Source organism: Gallus gallus, chromosome 1 (assembly GCF_016699485.2).
Source record: "Gallus gallus isolate bGalGal1 chromosome 1, bGalGal1.mat.broiler.GRCg7b, whole genome shotgun sequence".
NCBI lineage: Eukaryota > Metazoa > Chordata > Aves > Galliformes > Phasianidae > Gallus > Gallus gallus.
In genome coordinates, this window is record NC_052532.1 from 48,026,260 (window position 1) to 48,036,691 (window position 10,432).

Sequence of the window (10,432 nt, forward strand, 5' to 3'; positions counted from 1 at the left end):
TGTCTGCAGTTCCTTTTCACCCCTCTTACCAACAGGAAGATGAAGCACGGAGCAATGACATTTATCCATGATTACATGCTGGCTAATTTCTAATCTAGGGATAAAACCTGTTTCTCCTGTGTTCTGGGCATTTGTGCCAATATAGGTTGAGTGTACACATTCAAGTGTACGTCCCTATACCTCTGTGCATGTTTGTGGATGTACTGGTCTTGATGTACGCTCACACACATTTAGAAATAGTGCATATATAGCACTGGTCTCTGCACATAGCCACTAAAACCAAGGAAGCCTCAAATCAGGGTGTAACCAAATGGTAACCTCAAGCAAAGGTGTTCTCATCTCCAATGCAAACTGGTAATTCGACTGAAATGGGAGAGTGAGTCTAGGCACCACAGGAGGCAAGACAAAAGGCTGATCTACAAGAGGCATGGGCTGCAAAAGAAGATGATAGTTAGCACTTCCAGCTTTCCAAATGTTGCCCAGGCCAACACTACTCATGCCAGTGGTTTGAGCTGCCATAACTTGGCGTGGTCATGGAAAGCACTTGTTCTGTGCTTTCCCCATCCGCACTCCAACGCAGCCCCTTCCCTTTGCCAGCACAGGTGAACAAGGCTGGGAAACTGATCAGGGTTTAAAGTTCACAGACAGATACTTATGTGTCTGCTTACCTGATTTTGGCAGGCATGTCTTAAACTGAGCACAGTGCTGCGTGTTCAAAATCATAAAATGTTTTGGGTTGGAAGGGACCTCAAAGCCCACCCATCTCCACCCCATGCCATGGGCAGGGCTGCCACCCACCAGCTCAGCCTTCCCAGGGCCTCATCCAACCTGGTCTTGAACCTGCAGGGATGGGGTGCCCACAGCTTCTCTGGGCAGCCTGTGACAGTGTTCTGCTGTATTGTCCCACGAGGAGGGTGAGATAGGAGTGGGAAAGAACAGCAAAACGTTAAGCAGTTTCTCTTGGTCGGGAACAAATTAATGGAGGTTTAAAATGATTCTGGGGCTACAGCCCTGACTCACAGGAATCCACTGCCAGCCAGATACATGCCCTGTTTGTCCCTTGAAAACGTCAGAATCAAAGTGCCATCCACAGCTTGAATTAAAGATAAGGTAGGTTTGGAAAATCAGCCCCTCTCTCCTGAGATCTGCCTGTTCCCGGTACAGATCCCTCTGATTCAGCTGTCTGCAGCCTCTAAAAATTTGTATACGATAAATAGTTTCTATCAGATGTGAATCTGGGGCAGTGAACATAAGCCCCTCAGCAATAGAGTTGCTTCACTCAGTTTGCTTCTGCAAATGCATTAAAAGAAGTACATCAGTCATTTCACAGCCAGATTTGCTGGTTGCAGACCAATGATCTAATTTGTCCTTAAATTCCGCACTGAGGATGATGTGCATGGAGGGGTGATGTGAGTGAAGAAGAAAGCAGGCGATCTTGAGAGTGGAAGAAGATAAAACCTGCCGGCATTTCGGAGTGGAAGTGGGATAAAAACCTTCTTGTGTTTAAGCATGCCTGGGAAACGGGAGCTTATTGTTCCGGAGGCTGCTGATCTTTCGGACTGCTTGAAAATGGCAGGGAGCGGGGCACACACGGCCGGATGGGAACGATGTGCCAATCAGGCGCAGCAGGTAGCATGCGTTACCTGAGAAAAACGAGGCTCACCTGTAACGACCCCCACTTGTACCCCCGCGTACGCATGAAAGCACTCGACCCGATTTTCCACTCATCCCCAGTATCAATCAGTACAACGATATACACCGGCACCGGCTTTTCAGACCGACCCTAATTACAGCAGGCAGGAAAAGAAATACAATTAAAACCGGGGGGTCGAACAACAAAGAGCCGAGAGCCCAGGTGCAGCAGCAGCAGCAGCAGCAGCCCTCACAAAGAGCCGGGAGAGCCTCTCGGGGCCCCCTCCCGCACCCCGCCCGGGGGCTCTGCGCTCACACAAAGCCGCGCAAGAAGAGCGCAGCGCCCGGCGGTGCGCGGAGGAGCGCTGCAGCATGCGGTCTCGGGGCTTCCTCTTCGAGTGGGCTGGTGAAGGGAGGCTTTTTTTTTTTTTTTTTTTTTTTTTTTTTTTTTGTGTAGTGTGAGTGATAGTTATTTATTTATTTTCCCCCACCAACTTCCTTCCTGCTCCAACTGCCAAAGCGCAAAGCTGAGAGCTGAGAGCTGAGAGCAGAGGAGGACCCCGCAGCCAGGCAGGCACCGCGCAGCAGTGAGTGCGAGCCCGGGCGGAGGGAGGGGGGGGATGTCGAGGTGGGGGTGAACCTGGGGAGAGGGCAACTTCTTTGTTCTGGTGTTTGGCTCCATCGCCCAGCCTGGCCGGCACACGGGCAGGGCCCTGTCCGCATCCGAAGGGGAAGTTGTGTTCGGCGGTTGGGATGGGGAAGGGATGGGGGCAGAGGGGGATCCGGCGGTAGCCGGACGCTGGGCTGCCCTTCTGCCCCCGCACCTCTGGGGTGGGAGGTGGGGCGCCGATGGGGCAATTTCCCACCCCGGGGCGCGTGTCACTGCCCCGGGGTGGGAAATTGCTTCCTTGCCTCCAACCCCGCTTCCTGGAGATAAGCCCTAGGTTGAGGGAGGGGGCCATTTAGGGGAGTGAATTTGATGTGCTGAGGGAGCGTGAATAAAACGCTGTCCCCGTGACAGCCCTCTTTGTGCCTTGTTGTGGCATGGGGGGAGGGGGGGGAGAGGGTGAGGAGGTGCATCCACCCCGTGTGCATCCCCCTGCCTCAAAACGCTGCAGATGCATGGGCAGCTCCAACACAGGCAGCGATGCGTAGGAGAGCACAGTCCCTCCGTATCTTCCCACAGCTGGCTTTATGGTGGGAAGTCCCCGATATAGCTCCAGCCCTCTCCCCACTGCTGTATGGAAGCTCCCAGACCTCAGCGGTGCAGGCAATGCTGCGGGAAAGTGAAAAAAATACAGCAGAGCAGGGCATAAATCAGTCACGTGTCTCCTTGTGTAAAGCATCTACAGGGTTAATGCTTTTCATTTTTAATGCAGCTGGTGGCCTGAGGCCCTGGGGGGCTCTATGGAGCTCTGTGCTTGGCACAGGAAGCCAGGCACCCCAACAGGTGGGCGCTAACACACTCACCCTGGGGATGCTGCAATGCCTCAGCCCTGCAGCACCTCTCTGCTGGTGGAGAGCACCAGTCCCACAGGTGGAGTGAGCAGCCCAGAGCTGTGCCCATCCCCAGCTCTCCCCACCACTCAGGGCTCTTCCTCAGCCCTGGGGAGCTGCTGCCTGTGAGGTAAAGGCAGGAGTGGGGAACAGGTGAGATGTGATCACCTCCCTGCCTTGGGAACATGGCAGGAAAGTCAGGTCTACAATTTGGAGAGAAATGCTGGAGTGGGGTCTGATCACTGCCATCTTGCAAAGATGTACTTGAGCTGGCAGTTGTTCAGCCCCAGCTAGGCTGTCCTCCATGGGCTCTTGCCACTGGCATAGCAGACTATCTGTGTAACTCTTTGCGGGCTTTCAGAGGCTAAATGCATCTGCATCTCAAGTGAGCTGCCCCCATGGGCTGGCAGGGGAAGTCTGCAGCATGAATGATGCAAAGACGAGGTCTGAGGGATGGGGAGCAACCAACTGGCCCCATCCCGGCTCTGCCTCTTCTGTGGATGGGGCTGGTAAGATCTTGCTCTCCTCCTGTGATAAACCACAACCCCTATGTAGAATGGGAACAGGCAGGCAGTTGCTTTATGGTTCCAGTGGGGACAGGCAGCCCAGTATCATAAGAAAGCTCTGGGTAGTGGAAGCGACTCGGATCTGCAGCTGGAGCCCAATGGATGGCAAGACCTGGTGCTGGCTGCTGTAGCTTATCACATCCTCTTCCTGTGGCTGCTGTGCAATGGCACTGTGGGGTCATGAGGTGCCATCATTAGGTGGCTGTGCTGGGTCTGTACAGTGGTGGGACACGAGCTACGGTGCTTTTATTGGGGAGCTTCTGGTTTCTTTTCTCATGAGGACAAGCTTGTGTGCTTTTCCTGTGGTACACAGGTCCTTCACGCTCCCAGAGCCAGGAAGGGGCATTCAGCTTCTGGGACATGCTTTCCTTCGAGGTCATTGGAACTGGAATTTCCTTTTACTTCCCAGCTGCTCCCCCATGCAATAGTTCCCGACTCACCACAACATGCCGTAGCAAAGTAGCCTTGCATGAGAGCTGTAACACAACTGAGTGCACTCATCCCTGTGCTGCTTGGTCCTTTCCTGTCTCTGTAATGTGCTTTTGCCAATATGCCCCTCCTTGAATGTTTTCCACTGGTCTCATCCGTGCTGGGATAGCACTGGGAGGTCTGTGTATTACTCATTGCTGCCTGATTTCCACTTGCTGATTCATTGTGGACTGTTGCATAAATATATATATTTATTTGCATTCTCTTTCAGTGAAATTTAAAACTATCCTGGGAGCTTCCTACTGGGAACTTCAAGGCCACAGCTGTAGAGAGGAACAAAGGGCTTAGTGGGGGAAATGCAAGCAACCAGGGAAAAAATGAATTTTTAGCAGGGACAGCCTCAGAGGATGAGTTAATATAAAGATAAGCTGAAGTGCACTGAGAGATCTGTGTAGCAGTGCAGCTCACCTCTCCTTCCTCTTGCCTGTCTTTGTCTCCTCTTTCCCTATCATGTGCCCTCTGCCTCTCTGCTCTGGCTCGCATTTGGGATGCTGCCCAAGCTGCCTCACCACCTGCCTGGCGCTCAGTGTTGTGCATCCTGGCTGAGCTGGGCTCCAGCCTTCCTGCCTCTCTTTTCTGAGAGATGAAGTGCAGGTATGCAAGGCTGGATGCAGCCACCATTGTGCTTCCTTCCTCAGCAGGAGGGAGACCTGATGGGTCTGGGGTGAGCAAACGTTGGGAATACCAACAGACAGATCAAAGTGAGTGCATCTCCTTGGGTGCTTTAGACAACATGATGATGTGAGGGAGCTGCTGCCAGGTATATGATCTTTTTATGATCTCTGACTGTTAGCTTGTAATAAGAGAGTGAGTGAAACATCTGTCCTCAGCTACATTCCCGTCTCTGTGCCCTGCTGTGTGGCTGTGGCTCTTTGTATGAGCTCTCTGGCAAGTGCAGAAGCCATGCACAGTGGCTTGTAATTGCAGGGTTGTCGGCCAGCGATCGCGCTGCAGAGCGACTGTAAATCACTCTGGTATCAGCCTCCGCTCCTCCCCACGAGGGAAGGCTGGTGGAGGTCTGCGTGTGTGCGGTGCCTGTGGGTGAGCAGCGAGGGCAGAGGAGGCTGAGCTCAAGCCCAAATTTCAGCACGGCAGTGTTCGGATTGCTGATCTCCGCCGCCATTTGCCTTTAACGATCCTACTGCGTTGTGCCTGCCCAGCTGCCTGGGGAATCGACATACAGTGTGCCCCCAAGGACGCTACTCCCCCACAGAGCAATCCCATTGACTGCCCCTCTCTGATACCCAGACCAAGCGACCATGACTGAGAAGACCCAGGAACCTCATGTGGAGGAGGATGATGACGAGCTGGATGGGAAACTGAACTACAAACCTCCTCCCCAGAAAACACTGCAGGAGCTGCAAGAGTTGGACAAAGATGATGAGAGCCTCACTAAGTACAAGAAGTCCCTGCTGGGAGATGGACCTGTGGTGGCAGGTAGGCAGGAGCATCGTGGTTCGGAAGGGACTGGGGAGATGCATTGCAAGAGTGTGCCTGAATAGAGAGATGGGGCAAGGTGGCCTCAAAGAAAAAGTAACTTGGCTGACCAGACTTCTGCTGGCAGACTGGGGATGGACAGGTGGAGAGATGCAGGGAATCTGGCAAGGAGTATGCTCTGAACATTAGATGTAAGGTATCAGAGAATGCTAGTGTCTGAAAGGGGCTTGTGGTATGGGGTGTTTGGGCCTTGGAGGGCTGCAGGGGGGTTAGGAATATGAGGGGACCAGCCTGTGCTGAAATGGGATCAGTAATTTAAAGAGAGGTTTCTCCTGGGGTGAAAAGGCCTTGTCTAGGTATTGAGGTAGTGGCTGGAGGGATCCATGTTGAGTGTCTGGGACAGATACATGGTCCTGTTGTGCTATAAGAAGGTTGGTTTTACTGGGTGCTTTGTGAGGTGCATCCTCTGTGTGGGAAGTCAGTAGCATTTCTTCAGTTTCTGTCCCCCTTCCCCCTCAAACACTTAATTTCACAAGCTGACAGCTTCCCCCTCATTCTCCTACCTGCAGACCCAACGGCTCCCAACGTGGTGGTCACCCGACTCACCCTGGTGTGTGACTCTGCTCCAGGGCCAATCACTATGGACCTTACAGGTGGGTACGGACTCACTGTGCACGCAGAAGAACACGCAAAGGCCCTGAGATGTTTCAAATCGAAAGGGAGTTTGTCCTTGAGATATTAGTGGGCTTTAGAGGAGTCGTGAGGGTATCATAGCATTGCTTTTGATTTTAAGGTACGCTTGGATGAAAAAGAAGATGCAACAGATGAAAGTGCGGAGTATCTTTCTCTCATCTAGACTGCTCTGGTAGCTTCTGATAGAAGGGTTCCTTCTGCTTTCTCTTCTTCCTTTCATTTAGAGCTCATGAGCACAAGGGACGTGCATGCATTTGGGTAACGGGCTGTTTTGAAACTTCAGAATCAAGCAATACTGCAGTTCCGGCTCCAGAGGACATGGGGAGAGGACCAGGCTTCACCTTATATGGGCTTTTCTATATTGAGAGGAAGCCAGGCCCAGAGGAGCAGAGCAGCTTCCTGTTCAAATGCAACCACGCAGTGCCTGGGAGGCCTCACTATCTGGGCAGGGGCTGTGCTCAGCTTACCCAGGCCTGGGGCTGGGCATGGCTGAAGCAGGGCATCAACAATGTGTGCAATGCCTAACGATGAGCCTGCACATAAATATTTCTGCGTACCAAGACGGGTGTGTTTTGGGCACTGTCCACACAGAACTGTGTGGATGTGGCACTGAGGAACATGGTTAATGGGCATGGCGGTGATGGGTTGGTGGTTGGACTAGATGATCTTGGTGGTCTTTTCCAACCTTAATGCTTCTGTGATTCTTTGGTGTGGAGACTGATGCATACGCACCGCTCAGGTGTTGGCATTTCTGCCTATGTCTGCTCACTGTGCAATTGCTGTGTACTCATGTTGCAGGTGTGCAGTCTTTCAAAGGGATGCTCACCTCTGACACCAGACCCAGCCCTGGCCCTCTGCGGGTGTTCTGTCCTCGCTGTGACACCTCTAGCTAATGGCTTGATCCTCTTCTCACAGGTGACCTTGAAGCGCTCAAGAAAGAGACCTTTGTATTAAAGGAAGGAGTTGAATACAGAGTTAAGATCCATTTCAAAGTGAGTTGTTTTCCTGCTGGTTGCTTTAGGTATTGTTCTACCCATCAAGGGACCTGGTCTTTCCAGATAATTACTTCTGTGTGTTCATCCCCTGGAAGAAGTTGCCTTCAGTCCACCAAGGATGGTGAACAACAGGCTATTTGGAAATTTTGGCTGAGTTTGGCTTGACTTTGCAGCCAACAGAAAGTCTTTAATTCACACAGAGTGGGAATGGAAAAGAAGGTAAAGAGATGATGGCTCTTCATGACATGGTAGTTCTGTTTGCACTGCTGGGCTTGATGAATGCATAGCGAAGATTTAATACTGTAGCGTTTGGCAGAAGATAACCTAAATTCTCTTAAGTCATGACATATCCAAATGGGCTGGTTTCAACCCCCACTCTTCTGTTAGGCAGTGTGTCAGCCACTTCTGCTGTTTCCAGCTGAGAACGAAACTTAGTCACGCTGCAGTGTGGCATCCAGCACTGAAATGATCACCTCTGCAAATGTTTGCTTCAGACAAAGCTGGGTTTGGCAAAGAGAGAGGGCAAAGAGAAGGAAGATAGTGTTCCTGAAACAGGAGGGAAAATGTGAATGTGTGGGCTCTGCAGGAAAGATTTCCCTCTGTCTCTGAGGTTTACCTGCTGCCTCAGATGGCTTTGTCTTCAGACATACCTCCAGCTCTCTTTCGTGCATTGAAATATTTCCAGCTGTATCTGAGCCCAGCTGACAGGAGATGCCTGGAGTTACTTAACTCCCTCTCTTAGTCCCAAGGCTGGTAGGAACTGACACCATGTGAATTCTCCCCAAGATGTAAAAGGATCTTCCCATCTTGCTGATGGGAAGATCCCTTCTGTAGAAGGGCAGTGTGTGCTGGATAGCAGCAAGGGATATCCACGGGAGATGTGAAGAAAGATTACAAACAAAACTGTGCCCTCCATCTCTTGAGGAGTAGCTTTGCCAGCTCCTCACTGAGTTTAGAGGGCATCTGGGAGAGTTCAGTGAATCTTGCCTACCTGTTTGTGCTGAAAGCATGACTCCAGTCACCCATCTCTGGTTTCCCCTGCTTCACTTTTCTCTGTCATTATCAGTCTGTTCTGGGAATCTGCCTCAGTCACCTTCAAAATCAGAAGGATAGGTAAGAGTAGGAGATGCCCTCAGAAACACAGAGAATGCTGCAGGTGTCTGGCTGCCTGTTGGGAAGTGACATTAGGACTCCCCACAGCATGTCGTGTGCCAAGCCCATGAGAGCAGTTGTGTGGGAAGCCAAGGTGGTCATCTCACTAAGGAGAGAAAAACAGCAGATACAGGATCAAAACTCTCCCAGTGACTCTTACTTCTGGTCACTTTGTGCAGGTAAACAGGGACATTGTGTCGGGACTAAAATACGTGCAGCACACCTACCGAACAGGAGTGAAGGGTGAGTAAGAGACCTGCATGCCCTGCGTACCCATGCTCTTTCTCTTGCAACCCTCTCTGCTCAAATAAGCATTCCTGCAGATCTGGACCAGGACAGGGCCTCCCTGTGCTGCTGCACAGGAGATGTGGCTTCTCAGCAGAGTTCATTAGTCTGCAGTTTGTGTCACCCAGGCCAACTGTTTCCTGTGCCTGTGTGAACTCATTACAAGCCAGCTCTGCTGTCTGTATGCTACACCACCAGCTGCAGCAGAAAAGTCCCCGGAGATGCCGTTCAGACAGTGTTTGCCACAGGTTTCCTCTTCACCTCCCCCACCAGCCCTTAAAGTGTGGCTCAGTCCTTGTGGAGCTTCTCACCCATCAAAGTTTCTTCCAGATGCACTTGGTAAAATTCACAGCTGCTCTGCAAAGCTTCCCACTGTCTGTGGAGGATTGTGCTTGCCTGTAGCCTCATGTGTTTTTACAGTGCTGCCCTGCCCCGGCTTGGCAGAGGAAAACCCCATTTTGCACACACATCCCACATGTGCATTTTTGCATACAACCACCACTAAGGCTCCACCGTCCCATTAAGCATGCAGGTAGTGTCCTCTGACCAGAAGAGAGAAGTAACAGAGGATAAAGAGAGATCTCTATCTGCGTGTTGTGGGTGCCTACTTCCCACAGCTGTTTGCTGTGGGAGCAGCACAGAGATGTGAGAGGGTACAGGCTTAACTGCCTGCCCATCTGCCTGCCCATCTTAACCCACTTTCTCACTTTCTTCACTGATGGTACCCCTTGCCGGCCACGTCCCTTTCTCTCACCACTCCACTATTTCCTTTCTGTCGGTGATCTGTACTTGTGTTCATAGCTTTTTCTCTCCTTTATTGTTCTCCTCCTGAGAGTCTCATTCCATGTGGATTGTTTTCTCCTAGTGGACAAAGCCACATTTATGGTTGGCAGCTATGGGCCACGGCCAGAGGAGTATGAATTCCTGACGCCCATTGAAGAAGCTCCTAAAGGGATGCTGGCTCGAGGCACTTACCACAACAAGTCCTTCTTCACGGATGATGACAAGCATGACCATCTCACCTGGGAGTGGAACCTGTCCATCAAGAAGGAATGGACAGAATGAGCTCACCCCATTTGCCTTCCCCCTCCCCGTCCCCTTGCCTCCTGCACCAGTCTCCAGGTGGGCCATGCCCACCACGCTGCTCCATCCTGCCACCACGGCCGGCCACAGCCCTTGCAGCTCTCCTCGTGGGTGCTGGGGCTCTGTGCCAGCCTTGGTTGACGCACAGGCCTGCAGGTGGCCTTTGCTGCTTCTTCTGATACACTGAAAATAACCCGCCCATTCTCACCACCACCCCATCATGACATGCAGTGGATTAAATTGGGAAGCGTATCCCGCCCTTTCTCCCAGTACTTCCTCTTGCTGCCTCCATCTCTCCTTCTATACCAACTCTGGTCCCGGGAAGTGCCTTTTCTAGGAAACAAGATCACCTCGCCAGCTCCTTGAGTCTCCTGGCAGGGCAGACTGGTCCCTGGAAAATCCCTCTCTGAGTTACACTTGCCATGTGCCCTGACTCATTGTAAATGGCTACTTATATCTCCCATGATGGTCTCCTGGTTTGTATCTGGTGCCCTACCCCGTTGAAATCCATCCTTGTGCAGTCAAAACCAGTCAGGGGGATGCAGCTAGATGCTGTAACAAGACGTCAGAATAAAAATGGTTTCTTTCTTCTTCTCTGCATGA

The 10,432-nt window shown here is 51.8% G+C and overlaps 1 protein-coding gene across 3 annotated transcripts; it reads left to right on the forward strand.

Annotated features, from left to right (window-relative positions):
• Positions 1 to 2,175: 2,175 nt before the first annotated feature.
• On the forward strand, positions 2,176 to 10,420 carry ARHGDIB (Rho GDP dissociation inhibitor beta). Of its 3 annotated transcripts, XM_040696260.2 has the most exons (7): positions 2,176 to 2,219; positions 4,685 to 4,778; positions 5,433 to 5,621; positions 6,191 to 6,274; positions 7,230 to 7,306; positions 8,641 to 8,704; positions 9,612 to 10,420. In XM_040696260.2, the coding sequence occupies exons 3-7, from the start codon at positions 5,444 to 5,446 to the stop codon at positions 9,809 to 9,811; spliced, it is 603 nt and encodes a 200-aa protein (XP_040552194.1). In that variant the 5' UTR covers positions 2,176 to 2,219; positions 4,685 to 4,778; positions 5,433 to 5,443; the 3' UTR covers positions 9,812 to 10,420. The 3 variants fall into 3 exon arrangements, with proteins under 3 accessions (XP_040552194.1, XP_046794542.1, NP_001264293.1); XM_046938586.1 differs by lacking the exon at positions 4,685 to 4,778 and having other exon boundaries at positions 5,112 to 5,621; NM_001277364.2 differs by lacking the exon at positions 4,685 to 4,778.
• The last annotated feature ends 12 nt before the right edge of the window (positions 10,421 to 10,432 follow it).